At 40.2% G+C, this 15,486-nt stretch overlaps 1 protein-coding gene and 1 long non-coding RNA gene across 2 annotated transcripts in view; both read right to left on the reverse strand.

Annotated features, from left to right (window-relative positions):
* The window catches only part of LOC118322638, a 40,851-nt gene extending 30,441 nt beyond the window's left edge, over positions 1–10,410 (reverse strand). Inside the window, exons 1-2 of the long non-coding RNA XR_004796462.1 lie at positions 10,122–10,410; positions 9,344–9,427 (exon numbers count right to left, since the gene is read on the reverse strand). This is a non-coding gene — a long non-coding RNA (uncharacterized LOC118322638). The remainder of the gene's footprint in view (positions 1–9,343; positions 9,428–10,121) is intronic.
* Positions 10,411–11,849: 1,439 nt separating this feature from the next.
* LOC118322653 (vesicle-fusing ATPase) overlaps positions 11,850–15,486 on the reverse strand; it is a gene marked incomplete at its 5' end in the record, with an annotated part of 22,113 nt that continues 18,476 nt past the window's right edge. Inside the window, 1 exon segment of the mRNA XM_035654385.1 lies at positions 11,850–12,986. Within this exon segment, the coding sequence (XP_035510278.1) occupies positions 12,965–12,986 (22 nt within the window).

Genomic DNA, 15,486 nt, shown 5'->3' on the forward strand with positions numbered 1-15,486 from the left:
ACTGAATATCTTTGGGTTTTTGACCATTTATGACACAACACTAAACAAAAACAATAGTTGATTATTTAGACAAAATAATCAATTTTGTCAATCAATCAATCAATAATGTAAGGGAACCAAAATAGTAAGGGTCAGGGTTGCTAGCTAATGATGAAACAGTATTCTTCCTGAACTGAATGTTATGTAACAAACAGTTCAGTATACCTAATGAACAAAATAATTACTGTCTAATTAGTTTAATACCTTCTAATTAATGTGAATGTCGCAACAAATGCAGAACATAAATAGCCAAATGTGGCAAAGGGAGAGTTGTTGTTTGTTGGCTAGACCGTGCTAGTCAGGTTAGCCCCTAGACGTACTGATCATATGACAAACACAAATGAGAAAACTCAAACAGCCTCAAATACCGTTTAGTTATCGTTCGGTCTCTTATACAAGCAGTGTAACCGAAGCTGCAAGACATTATGTCTCTGGCAACAGGCAAAAATGCTAATTCATTTGTGATGGCGTCACCCTAATTTGTCCATAGCAGGACTTGAGCATCGCTATAATGGACCCTCAATGTTATCTTTTGTATTTCTGTTCTTCTGAAAACCTAACCCTGACCTTAAAACATACTTACGTAATATACTGTGGACTTTGTGCACGATTACAGCCACGGTGCTTGCTGCTGGATACATTAGGCTTTTACAGGCTCTCAGTGGCAGAGGAAGAGCTGACAATGTAATGTTCAGGTCATGTGATAAGAAAAAAGAAAACGAGTATACGAACACTGCTTTTGTGGACAATCTGAATAAATCATACAGACCAGCTTAGAGGGGGCCTACATGTGTGTGGGGGGGGGGGGGGGGTCTACACCAAATGCTTCCAACACTGTGGATTCCCGTCTGGAACATGACCTTTACAGAACGGAGCCTCCCTTATTTTAGTCTCCTCCTATCTTGATCTTGATTGCCAGCGCGGTGTCTCTTTCCTCTCTCCCATCTTTCCCATCTCGCTTAGAACGGCAACAGCAGGATGCCAGAAAAATACTCTTTCAAAAGTCATGACATGAGCTTTACTGTACAAGATTGCTGAAACCCCCTGAGGAGACGAGTAAAGGCATCGACCTCCCCACAGAAGTTCATTCTGAGCAGGGAGTCCATCCATTTATGTAATCTGTGGACCACTTCCTGTTATGGCCACTCCTAATACCGGTCTCTGTTCCTTTTACATAGGGCAGAGAGTCCGTGTGTGTGTCACATACTACACAGATCTCTGTATAGTTTCTGAGAACATTTGTGTATGTGTGTGAGCGAGTCCTCCCTAGAGGGGTGAGAGCTTGCCATAAAGTCTTTCTCTCATCCCACTAAAGCACTTTTTTTTTTTTTGGGTCTTTCCTATCCCTGAAAACAATAAAAGCCCCTTGAGATATGATACTGAAAGAAACAGAGAGACTGCACAGTAATAGAGCCAGATATGCAGGAAGGAGAAACTGAGAGAGAGAACAGAGGCTGCCACGGAGAACACAGTGACAGCAAACACGCCGTCACTCACTGACGAAATGAGATACTTATTTCTATTTGTAGCGCGCACTTTTAGTTAACTTCTGTACAGTCAGCACTGTGTCAGTCAGTCCAGTGCAGGTAAATACTGAGGTTTGTCAGTTGACAAGAACGCTGTACCAGACAACTTGCTAAGACAAGTTATGTACATTACATACACCGGCATGCGGCTGGATTATCGGTACCCTTGGTTAAGCATCAAAACTGCTTGGTTAGGTTTTGGAAAATATAATGGTTTTGGTTAGGTGATGGGAGCAAAGGACAGATTATGAATAGCAATCAAGTCCATGTAAAGAGGAGGTCTAGTTGGCTTGCTTAGTCAAACACGGGACTTTCACTTGGTATAATGGGGTTTGATTTTCATGTGAACCAATAGCCAAAGTTGATTGTTTAAATTTTAACAAATGATTTCTGTTTTCTGCCATTTTGAAATATCCATCGAATGTCGTAAACGGAAAGACGTATCAACCGTGCGTATCACCAATCACACTGCAATCTCTTAATGTATTCTCGCCCTGGAACACGGCCACAACGATGGCTCTAAATACCTGTTAAATAAGTGGCCAGTCAGACTGTACCAAGTGCCTGCTACATCATGGGGGGAATTGTGATTTTTAGTTTTGAGATTTTATTTCTTCAGAAAATATTGGTTAATTGTTAAATACATAAACTGATATTCTAATTGTGTTGTTTTGATTAATTTGTAGTTTGGTCATTTGTCATTTGGTAGTGTTTGTCATCAGCTGTTACGTACTTGTTCCCCTTTGCATATATTGTAAATTGTTTCTTTCATTCTTCAGTGAATGCCTGCCAGCTCAGCCCCTCACCACCAGTGAGATAAGTTTAACCGGAATCTGATCAGTGGTGAGTGGGATGACATAATGCCCCTCCTTTAGGCCAATCTCTGTCATTTAAAAGCATGGAAACATATTAATAAGATGTATCAATTTCTTGAGGTCTGAGCAAATTTGATGATCAAAAGTGAGTGAGATATCAACTGTGACACATGGACAAACAATTATCAGGTTTAGCATCCCCCTGGCCCATCACTGTTTATGCTGAAAATGCTGGACAGCAGTGGTTGGATGCAGTACTACCGCCTGCTTTTGTTCAAATCCTATTTGTGGTGTCCGAGGTACCATGGATCACAAATGTAACAAACCCAACAGAATGATATTGATTTTGTTATTTCTTACCAGCAAACTATTGTGATTGTATCAAAGACAGACATAAAAAACAAAAATGTTTCTGCTCTTGCCTTTTTTTTTAAAACATAAAATATGGCAAGTCATACAAAAGAACCAGTAGGGCTAGGTTTTAAAGTGCTAGTGTATATTGAATACCCAGTATTCAGGTACCTGAATATTTGATCAGACTGAGTAAACAAGATTAATCTGACATTTGATGCCAGGTTTAGTACTTAACACTTCTCATCACTCTGCACTTTACATTGGTACAAGAACATTTTGACATTTAAAGCTGTACCAGTCCATTTTTTTTTTTTTTTACAACAGTGGATGAATTGACAAGTATTGTGAAAAGAAAATCTCAAAATGATAAACCCACAGAAAATTATCACCCTCCTCTGCAGGTCCCCTCAGCCCTGTCCAACGTTTTATCACGGTGTAGCTCATTCTTTTGGTTTTATTGCTCGGCAAAGGTCCAGTGTGTAACATTTGCGCAGGATCTATTGTCAGGAATCGGAATAGTAATATTCATAGGGATGTTTTCATTAGTGTATAATCACCTGAATAAGATAAGTAGTAAGTAAAGCTTTATTTATTACACCTTTTTGTACCAGACGATCCAAAGTGCTTTAACAAACAACAGAAATAGAACATATTAGTATAAACCATTACCACCAATAAACAACATAGGGAGCATGTAAATCAAAACAAAGGAAGATAAAAACAAGAGGGAAAGAAAAATTAACAAGAGCACACGACAGACTGAGAAAACAAACAAGGAGAAATCTATAAAAGCTTAGGCCTGTAGAGGTGGGTTTTTGAGCCAGCCGCTTAAGACTGTCCCACAGCATTTCAGCCTGAATAAATGAGGTGAATTGGGAAGACATTTCTCCACAATGTTGGGGCTAAAACAGCCGAAGGCCACGGCCCACTTTTAAAGTTCTTACAGGTAGAGCGTGGAACGGATAAAAGGCTGAGATTTGAGGAAGCGGAGTGGCCGATGGAGTGGAGTGGGGAACAAAGAAGATCTGAAATGTAACTGGGGGCCAAGGTCATGGAGTGCCTTTATATGTAATCAGTAAGATTTAAAAATTCGATTCGTAAATTTTTACCAGGAATTCCAATGCGAGAACAGGATAATGTGGTTTTCAGGGCCAATACTAGAATGCGCCTGTTAACATATACAGACGCCGCGGGTCGTTTTCCCACGAATACATCATATTGAAACCGCCATGCTTTCCTATAGTCAGCCAGAATCGGGACCAGAACCAGGAACTCTGGCTCTAGATAGGGGCCCTCCATTCATTCGCATTGCTTTAGCTAAGAAGGGAGGGGGAAGGCGAGAAGGTGCAATCCGTTCCAATCACACCCTAAGCATGCCCCTAAATCCTACACCTTAACGTCGTAAGTTGACATCCACATACTGTCATCCAACTGCTTTCCCAGTTGTTTGTTTTTTTTAGCAAGAAATGAACAAACCATACTCTACCTGGCGCAACCAAACCAAGTCGACAGAAGTGTGGCTGACCTAGCTAGTGAAACCACTCCAGCGGTTCAAAAGAGATACCATATTTTTCCTGCAGGAGATAAAGCAGGACCGTGAATTTCGAGACTTATATTTGTCAGGTAAGGCAAACAAAAACGTCCAAATGGATATTTATTTTGTACTGGTGTCTAGTTCAATGCTGTGAACATAGCACTGTATCTTGCTATTTATGTTGTACTGCTATAGTCCAGCTTTAGCCATTAGCCATATGCCCCTGAGTAAGCCCAAAAAAACATTTCTGTTAATTAACAGAAGCAGACGTCAATGCGTATAGCAGCGGTTTATGTTTTCAAAGACAAAATTCCAGTCCCCCTACTCTGTTTGTTCCAGCTTTACGATAACGAAACGTCCCCTTGGCCTTGTCTTCAAAGATAATACGCCTCAACTGTTTCAACATCCCCTCTTATATTCATCCCTTGCCTTTATTCCAAACACATTGCTTGATGGACACAGTGGATTCCATGCTGGATTACTCCTTCTTGTACATTTACACGTTCTGTCCTCTTACCATTACTACCGCTCAGCATTGTTTTAACATTTTTTCAGTACTCTATAACCATCATAAAATATACTTTAGTTCAACTGTTTTCAACAACCATACTCTGGTACCATACTAGAAAATATAGTCCTTTTTCATTCTATTTAGCAAAGGCATGCACCATTTTAGACTCTAGGATGCACCGATCCACATTCTTTTCACTTCCGATCTGCACTCCTGAAATTACATGAATTTGGATATCTATTTGGATGTCTATATTCACCGTACTCATCTCCGATACCAGAGCCTCTGTTTGCTTAATATTATCTATTATCATCTATTGTTGATTTTATGAGGCTGACAATAAACTCCTCTCCAACAGGCAAGTATGATATGTACCATATGTATGCTGTAACCAACACAGCAACTTGAGGTAAGTCATAGCACGAGAGCTCAGAAAAAGGAAGTCAGAAAAACAGGAAATCCTGTTAACACGGAAAGATCCCATCCTGAAAACAAATAAAATGCAACTGGTAAGGGTTTCAAATTGATTGTCCATGTCAACCCTATTCGTATTAAATTCCAAAATGTCAAATATTTGAAATATAGAAGAGTGCAATAAGTGTAAAATCCTTACACACACACACACCACACACACACACTATCAATCAAAAGAGTCGTGCATCTGAACAGCACAATTTAAAGACACTCGGCTCGCTCGTAGCATCAACAAAATCAAGGTTTTCATATTGTCAATATTTTGAAATCGCAAGGACGAGTGCAATGTAAAGTGTAACAACCATTCGCCATCTTGCCTGCTCTTGGCTCTGGATGATTTCCAGTGTAAAGTATTCTCCACAACAGCGGAAATGTTGGCCTAGCCACCAATGCTGCTCAATGGTATCCTGCCTAGCTGCTGCGAAACTGCGGGATGCGAACTTTCCTGAGCGGGGGCGTGTCTCATAAACTCCTGTGTTCATTGGGCGCGCCTCCGTTCAGGAAATCCACTCCAACAGTTTGCAGCCCAGCTAGGCAGATCCGAGCCTTCGGCAGGCAATCACTTGTGGAGTCCATTTCAGCAGCCACGTTTAAAGCGCAGACAGTGGCTCATGGATCTCCGCAGGTTGGATCGGAAATTTCCGATCTGTGAATTACGCTGGTATCGGTCCCGATACCGATACTGGATCGGAACGGCCCCATCCCTAATGTTAACACGTGTGAATTTCTATGTTTGCGGTCAAATGATATGATATAATAATAAGATAACATTGATTATAATCAATGTGAATATTTTAGTGCATCATGTTCCATTGGTGAACTGGTTGTGGCTGTCAAGGTGGGCAGAAACATAACAGCAACAACAATGGTGGAAATCAGTGAGGAAATACAAAACAGACTCTACAGTAATAATAAAGAGTAGTTTTCTGATTAATATCTCCTTAATGGGTTCAATATGTCTCCAAACACATGCATTTGCAAGACACTGCAAAAAACAACATCTACAAACTCTTTCCATATCTGTTTCCAATTGTTTATGTGTCCTGCTTTGTCAAAACTAATGTTTTGAGGACATATTCCTTTAAATCACACACAACATTAACTCAAACTCAATAAAAGCAGTATGTCAGGGTCCTAAACTGACATGTCAAGAGACTTCTGGTGATTCTCAAGCCTGATTAAAGACCTTCTTTGTGTCATTTCCTGTCAGATGGAGGGAGGATTGTCTTTGGCTGGCTGATTTTGTGTGGAATAGATCTGGTGTTTAACACTAATTGAATAGAGGCTGCCTTACATAAAGATGTCTCTGCCTTGACTGAAAAGGACAGAACATTCCAAAGAAACTAGCAACGAGGAGCAGCCCCAAGGCTCAATAATACCCTGTGTTTGTGAGCTGTACAGCCTGTTTTATATTGCGCTCAGTCAAGCAGTGTGTACAGTATGTACATCCACCAGGTGGTAACTTCAATCAGTAGTCTCTCAGTTTTCTGCCTCTACTTCCTTCTCATTTACCTGGTTACACATAGGCCTGCCACTAAGGAACACGGTCATTAGTGGTTCATCCGTAGGTAACTTTTCAGATTCCTTGATTGGTTAGTCTATAAAATTTCAGAAAAGGGGGGAAGACATCCATAAGTAACATCTTCAAATGTCTTGTTTTGTCCAACCAACAGCCCGAAACCCAAAGATATTGAATTTAGATCGATATAAAAATCAGAGAAAAGCAGCTTATTCTCACGTTTGACAAGATTGCACTATCAAATGAACTTTACTTCACACATGAACTGTTACTGTTAATACTCTTGATCCATTCATCACTTAATCAACTCATTGTTTCAGCAAAAAACACCAAGAGCTCTGTTAACAAAGTATGACAAGACAAAGACAAAGGCAGGAGTTACACAATATTAACTACTGTCTTTATTACATTTTGATTACTTTAGAAAGTTAGAGCTCAAAACAACCAGGGTAAATTTGACTTTTTGTCAAGTTGCAAAACAATGTAAATAAATCGTATTTTCTTGTTTTGTTTATAGGCTGGAAAAGACGCTGCTGACAGGTGTTTATCACTGGTGGCTGTTTTGTTTGTTTGTTTGTTGTCACAAACTGGTCGTAATAATCGGGATGACAGCTCATAGGACGGGTAATTAAATCTGTAGTGTTGGAATGACCAATGCTGAGCAGTCATTGCAAACAGCAACTTTGCAATCCATTTTGTAAACTTTATAATACAGTAACAGTAACAGGGTCATTTCATTTCATTTTATCAGCCTGTCCTATCTGAACAAATTGCTGATGTTTCATATTAAAGGCTTTATCAGCCAATACAGATGACATGGCGAACAGGGTTAGGTAGCATTTTAACCGATACCGTACTGGGACCTGGAATTTAGAACCAGTACCCAACGGTACCACTACCACTATGCTTGCATACTGGAATACTTCCCAGTAAACAGTATGCCATTCACATACTAGTATTGGATTCATACTTAGGGGTCTGACATCATAAAATGTCACATAACACTACATAATAATCATAATAATCATAATAATCATGTCAAGTTGATCAGCACACTTGCCAACTCTGGTCTGTCAACCCAGAGTGAAAAATGCCCTGTCCGGTTCCTCTGGCTCCTCCTAGTGTTCCTATTTGCAAGTATCCACCGGGCCTGAACGAAAGCAACCAAAATACAGACAGACAAATACAGACGCTTTGTGACGCTGTCTCATGTTCTACTGCCAGGATATAGGGAAAGTTTCAGCAAATATGACAAAAAGTTCTATAATAATTACCTGCAGCTTTAATAACTAATTAGAAATAAGAAATATACTACATATTGATAAATGCTATTTGTTATCATCTACAAAACTTTACTAACACAATACAAAAACTATTAAACTAGACTATAAAACCAACTGGATAGCTGACTGTAAACCCCTCCCCCCTCTGTCTACACGTCTGTGATGTAAGTGGGCCGTGGAACCTCAGGGACTGGGGCAGTGGCTGCCTCCACAGCGCCTGTTATGTAACCGATTTTCCCTCAGACTGAGGCAGGCACAGGGACAGAGAGAGAGAGAGAGAGAGACTGGATTTCCTTCCTGTCTCTCCTCCTCCCCTCCCTTCCTCGCGCTGGCCATACATTAAGCCTTAACCTCGGGAAACCAGGATGCTGCCTTACAGCACCATGCTATGGCGAGGAGGGGGGGGGGCTGTTGGGAACGGACGTCAAAAGAGGTCACGTCTGGCTGCGGGCAGAGATTATGGCTTTGTATGCACACATGCATTTTTACATGGGCTTTCTATGGTTGTGATTGATTCCAGGAGCATTTACATTGTGATTGCTTTCAGAGGACTACTACATGTAGTAGCAATATACATTTTTTCTGTTTTCTGTGATGTTAGTGGAATCCTGACAGGCAGCATATACCTGCCAAATACATATTAACTGCATTTTAGCATTATTTCGCTTCAAGTGTTGTGACATTGCTTGTAAAGCTGCTTTCAAAAAATAATGCCCACTCAGACCTATTTCGTTTCCTCCAAGAAAACAAGTCTGAGGGAAGGACTCAAAGACTAATAAATCTTTGAAAGGTTGCTGAAAACTAATAAAAACTGCTGGCCACCTAAATCCTAACTGGGTTTCTGGAGGAAACGCAAGTGAGAGTGCTTCCTGTGTCATTTTATGTAGGCCAGACTACTACACACTACAGGGAAATATCATTTTGGGTCCCACATTCATTCTTCTTTTACATCCAGTTGTGTTCACATGAGCGCTTTCCTGCTTGTCTACCTCTCTGGAAGTATGACAGCATGACATTCACCATGGACTTCTCGGCTGCATTTGAAGATTTTCGACACAAGTGACTGATGAGTCACGCCGTGTCAAAAATGTCACGTCACCTCCAGCTGGGAAATATTTTTCGCTCACAAAATGTGGAGTGACAGCGGGTCATGTGAAACGTGAAGCTGCGCTTGATGCACGCAGCGAGGCAGAGCAACCTTTACCGTAAGCATGTTACAGTTTATGTGAAATCACCTTTCATTTCCCACGCTAGAGTCTGACCCCTCAACACAGTGCAGGTCACCTACCCCAACCCAGGGCTGCTCTGGGCCCAAATTCATAGAACCACGTCTGATTGGTCCACATATGAAGCAGATGATGCTGTCGTCATCCTGGAAATAAAATACAATCAATTAACAATACATTCCTTCTCCTAACCTTTGACCTTACCACACACACACACACACACACACACACACACACACACACACACAATGATATCATACTTTACCGCTACCACCATGTCTCAAGCCGCCGCAGCCGCTAGTAGCAGGGTCACAACACTGGCCATCATAGCTGTCAACTATCTCATGCATCTAGTATAATTTTAATATAAGAGACTCATAGGACAGAGCAGAAAGAAGAAACTGAGAGTATATTAATTTTTTAATGTTTTTACAGGGCATAATCAAGATACTAACATTAAAATAGCTGTCAGCGATATAGGATAAATTTCCAGCAATTTGAACAAAAAAGTTTACTAAGTTAATTATTTTTTTTTAATATAATCATTACCCGTACGCAGCAACCGTGAACTCACGACCCAGGTCCCTTAGTGTTAAGAAGCACATGGCAGTGGTGCAGGTCACTATCTCCAATGGCACACTGTGGTGCATATCAGTGTACTGCCCAAGCTTCCTTGCTTTAACCTACTGGTACAGTACAGTACAGTACAGTACAGTAAGCAGGCCGGTGTTAAAGCGCCCGGGTTGACGTGAGGACAGCAGCCCTCACGGAGTACCTCCGCCCCATAAAGGAGCTCTCACTGTACGCCACTAACTGCAATACACTGACACTGACACTCACCAATGCTCGACTTGTGGTACAAAACCGCCTCCTGTACCGTCAACATAGAGCCAGTGACCGAGGAACAGTCGTGTAAACACGGGAAGAAAAAGCAGAACAAATAACAGCCAGCTGGTCTCAAACGGCGTAACGTTAGCCACCGGCTCTACCGGAGGTCGCCCCCCCTCTCAGTCCGCTATCAGGTGTGAGGAGACGGAAGCACCGCGTCTGCCGGGGACTGCCAAAGTCATGGCCACGGTCTGCAGGAGAGCTCCACAGCGTCTGTTTGCTTTCTGTGCTCGGTCCTCCCCCCTCCCCCTCCTCCTCTTCCCTGCCTGTACAGTACGGGTGAATGCGGGTCAGGAGAAGTGGAGCTGCCGCCGGGAAATTATTCGTCAACAGGCTCCGCACCGCCCTCTAACGGCCGAAGAGGAGTACTGCCGCTGGAGGGGGTTCGGGCGGTTGCATAATCCCGAGAGCCTGGAAGAGTTAAAGGGGAATCTCACATGTTTTTCCACCGGCCAAATAAATTCACATTATTTATTCTACTAAAATAAACAAGAAACCGTAGTATACTCAAAGTAAATATGAATTAGTGGTACACTTTAGGCTACTTGATTTTTTTAATTTTATGATATTTACTTACATTTACTGTAAATGCCAGTTAGAAGGGGCCAGGGGTGTTTGCAGGAAGGGGAGCCTGGGGTCGGATTGGCCACCCCAAGTGCCACCCCATTATCCTTCCACTCCACACTGTCTTTCAGAAGCTGTAGATGGCTCAATCTTAAAGCTAAATACTGGTACCAAACTGTTCAAACCAAGCTGTTTGATCAAGAATAACTTAACATAGTGGAAGTTTGAACAAAAAATATTTTTATAAAAGTTACCTACTGCAGCTTTAAGGTGTCAAAAGCAAAAGTTCTCATTATGCAGCAGATCCAACTGATCCAACTGATTCTTGTGTATGTAGCATTTTTATGGTGTAGCTGATATAGATGATGCTAATATGTACTACTTTATGCTGTTTATTGTTGGTTTAAACATACTACAACAAGTTTTTAACTGGTTATGGAAAAGTCTCAATATAATACGGATGCCTCTACATAAACAAACAATACCATCAGGGAGAAGATTGGCTGTTTTTGTAAAGTTATTCTTAATGCCTGCCACTGAGTCAGATTCCCGTTGAAATGAATGAAACAAGGCCGTGGAATCACTACCGCTTTTGTCCAGAGGGGATGTAAAAGTTGATTATGTAAAGTCATCAGTAACAACTGCTGTCAAACAAATGTAGTGGAGTAAAAAGTATAATATTCCCCTCTATAATGTATTGTAGTAGTATTATCAAAATTGTAATTGATCATTAAAGGTTCAGTGTGTAACATTTAGGAGGAACTATTAGCAGAAATGTTATATAATATTCATAGGTATGTTTTCATTAGTATATGAGGTCGTCCAATGAGGTTGTCAAATACAGACGCAAATGGTGTTCAGTTAATTGTAATCTGTAGTTTCACCACTAGATGTCGCTAAATCCATCGATCAATAAATAAATGAGACCAGACAAGCAGCTGGAAGTTTCTTTTTTCTGTGCATCTGTGCCTTTTATTGCAATAATACATCTGCATGTTGATATATTAATTATATCTGACACAACACCACACGACGCGCAACTGACACAACATTTTTTTAATATTTATTTCTATTTATTAATCACACATCAAGTTTCAAATGGTCCAGAACCAAAACAAGAAACTTTTATAAACAGTAAGCACTGAACACATGACATGAGAAAAAACCCCACAAATCAAATTAACCACCAAATGTCTAAACCCGGATTTCCAGATGCACACACACACACTTAAAACACACGCATGCTCACATTCAGAAGCACATCCTGCCACCACACACTCACACGCACTCACACACTGGACACATGCAGCATTTAGTCCCTCACACATGCGCACACGAGCGGACACAAGCTCGAGTTGAGATAAGTACTTAAGTCTTTTTGAGTCAATGTTAAAAGTGCAGAATATTTTCTGTTATTTTTTAACACTGATGATGCCGTAGCTACACTAGCTAGACTGAACTGTACTGCACGCAACACAGACAGACAGGCCAACAATCCAACATTTACTTTCACTATTACAGTAACCTGGTAACATCTCCGGAGCAATAAGGGAAGAAGAATCATACTGATATAGTACGAAATAGACTTGGTACAGATCATTTAAATTACTCTGGTGATATACTGCATTTTGTCTATATATACTATTTACAGAACATGAACAAGTTACATACTGTATATTTAAAGGGTTTACATTTACACATGGAACAGCTTCTTTTTTACAGCCACTACACATTCACTAAAAGCCTCTCATAGATTCACATCTTAATATCCAAAGGGCTTCTGGGTTTGTGTCAGTCCGGGTGTATTTTGTGTTTGTGAGGATACATATCACAATAACAATAACTACCTTTAGCAGGACGAGAGATATGCAACAATTACAACACATACTATAGCGAAAAACATACATGGCTTTTTTTGTTGTTATTTTTACGCACGATGCACAAAACAGCACTTTTTTACAATCATCTATTGCAATTTCTTTACAGATAACAGATTTGTAACAGTACGACTTCCAGTAGTTTGCTGCGATATGTCGTGTAGTAGGTGATAATGAGCAGGAGGATGGAGAGAGGTGGAGACATGCTGAGATGAAGAGGACTCCTTTGTTCCTCTCTTGGACCAGGTGTGTATTCAGATAGACCGACAGACGGATGGATGGATGGGCCGTGGGTGGGTGTCCTGTGGATGGCTTGTTGGTGGCGAGATGGTTGCTTCATTCCTCCAGAGCCCTCTACTCATAGAAGCTGCGGTCACTAGAAAAAGGAAGGAGCAGAAGAAAAAAGATTTCAGTTTCCTGTGGGTTGTGTTGCATTACTCCCTCCCAACAGATTTTCTATTATAGAGGGGGTCCTTCTTAGCAACCCTCGACAAACCCCAGTGTACTCACACAACACCAGCACAACGCTGGGCGGTGTCTTGAGTGAAAGAAAAAATGACGAGCTGGATTTAACAGGCTATAAAACAAGGAGAGAGCCACAACAACAAACCGTCACTCTTAGACCTTTTTACACTACTGCACTCTTCATTCAGTGTACAGAGGGTTAAATAGATTTGTTTTATTGCCTTAATATCATGGCATGCCTCAATCCTCCAGCACACCATCCAAAAATATTGGTAAAAGGTTTAATTGTAGCCCTGCAGGCTTTCCCCCCCACTACCTACTCTGGAATTGACACCAGGGATGACCAGGTTAGGGTTGCACCAGCCATCTGTAAATTCAGTACTTAGTCTGTGAGTAAAGTCCTTCCTAAGATCTTAGAAAGTGCACCTGTAAAGCTGTAAAGAAATGTCCGATGCCACGCTCAAGTCATATGGATTGTAGACATTCTAAAAGACTTAACAAGTTGCAAGTGTTCACATCGTTGGACAAGTCAAGAGAGTTGTATGATTACCCATATTCACTAAATATGAGTTTAATGAAGTGCTGCAAGGAGCCAAAAACCCAGTCCGTTTCCTCGTCTCGAATTAAAAATGGGTTTGTTAAATGCCTAAAAAAGGTCAGAGAGATTTTCCCGTTTTGTTTTACAACATAAAATACGTCAGTAAATACCCCACTCATGAATTTTGAAGCTTTTACGTGTCTTAAAAACAGCAGTTGCTAACATGGGGCTAAATGCAACGTTAAACGTTAGGGTTGGGCGAGTACTCGTCTCAAACAAGTATCCGGTACAGATAATGTAGTTTTTACGAGTACCAAACTAGTAAAATGTGTCCAAACTCTTAAATATAGCAACTTTTATTTAAAAAAAACCATCTGTTATCTTATCCTATTCTTGTGATCAAAAACATTGCTCTGTTTTCTAATAAATATAGAAGCCTCCGATCAGCCCATATCAATTTCAGGTTTAAATGAACAACTTTGGGTTTAAGCAATGGTGTACTCACTCCACCCTATTAAACTTCACTGCAAACACCACACTGCGACCATGGTGTAGTTTGTTTATAACATTAGCTTTTTAGCTTATTTTCTGCAACAATCCAAAATCCTAACAAGCATTGGTTAGCCTACAAACATAAATAATCCCTGCAGCACTCTATTATTTTTTAGGCACTTCTCATATTATTAAATTGGGTTAGAGGTTTCACAAAAAGTTTTTTTATATCTATGAGAATTTGATACAAATTGAAAACTCGTACTTACTATAACCAACACGTATAGCGGCATCAGCTAGTAAAGATTTAAGTAATGTGTAAATCTGGTGCTAGAAAAAATGTGTAGCATCATCTAATTAAAGGCAATTAGCTATGTTAACAGGAAGCGACTGTAATTGTGATATAATAGTATTTATTCATATGCATACTTTAGAATGAGCAGGAAATATTTGAATTTGCTAACCCAACTAATGCTAGTTTTAAGCATGTTTAGTAACTTGTATACTGTATGTAAATTGCATATTTTTGTGAAATATAATTTTAATTCTTCCCAGTTTACGTCATTATTGAGATTCATGTCAGATGTGTCAGATCGGTCATACACTAAAAAGCTAACGTTAGTGTCAGTAACTTTAGTTAGCTTTGAAACAGTTACTCCTAGCAGTTACTGGATGAAAATAATTAGCTATAACTAATCCATGAAAGAACTTGTGTTCTTGTGTTTGGTTTTTTGAGGTGCATTTTAATTTAGTAATGCGCTAATCTCCATTTAATAAACACTTAATTAGCTTACACTCACTATGCTAAGTTTAAATTTAGTTGGTGCAACCAGCTCCTGAAACCTATACTTAAAGGACTGTTCTGCTCCCGGAGCAGGACTGAAAATTATATTCAATAAAACCTCAAACATGCTACAATATGCTAGAACATAGAATCATGCAAGGTTCAGAAATGAATATAAATGATCTATAATGAGTCGTGAAACTGCTTGCAACAGTAAAATAAAGATGAAGGGGGAGTAATGATGCAATTCCGGCATGACAATTTGTTTGCCATGTTACATAAATGAAGTGAAAGGACCAGTGTGTAGGATTTAGTGGTATCTAGTGGTGAAGTTGCAAATTGCAACTAATTGAACACAGCTGGTGTCTGTGCTTGCCAACCTGGGAATTAGAACGAGCTGTTAAATGTGTAGGGAAACTATGGTTGCTGTTGTAGAAGTGGACCCCCTCCTTCTGTAGATAGCTCATTCTCATAGCTCATTCTAAAGTAACAAAAACACAATGAGTCCTACATTCAGGTGATTATACACTAATGAAAACATACCTAATATTATAATATTAAACTAATATTATATTTCATTTCTGACAATAGAGCCTC

Source organism: Morone saxatilis, unplaced genomic scaffold, assembly GCF_004916995.1.
Source record: "Morone saxatilis isolate NCDOM2014 unplaced genomic scaffold, NCSU_SB_2.0 Contig14, whole genome shotgun sequence".
In the NCBI taxonomy this organism is placed as follows: domain Eukaryota; kingdom Metazoa; phylum Chordata; class Actinopteri; family Moronidae; genus Morone; species Morone saxatilis.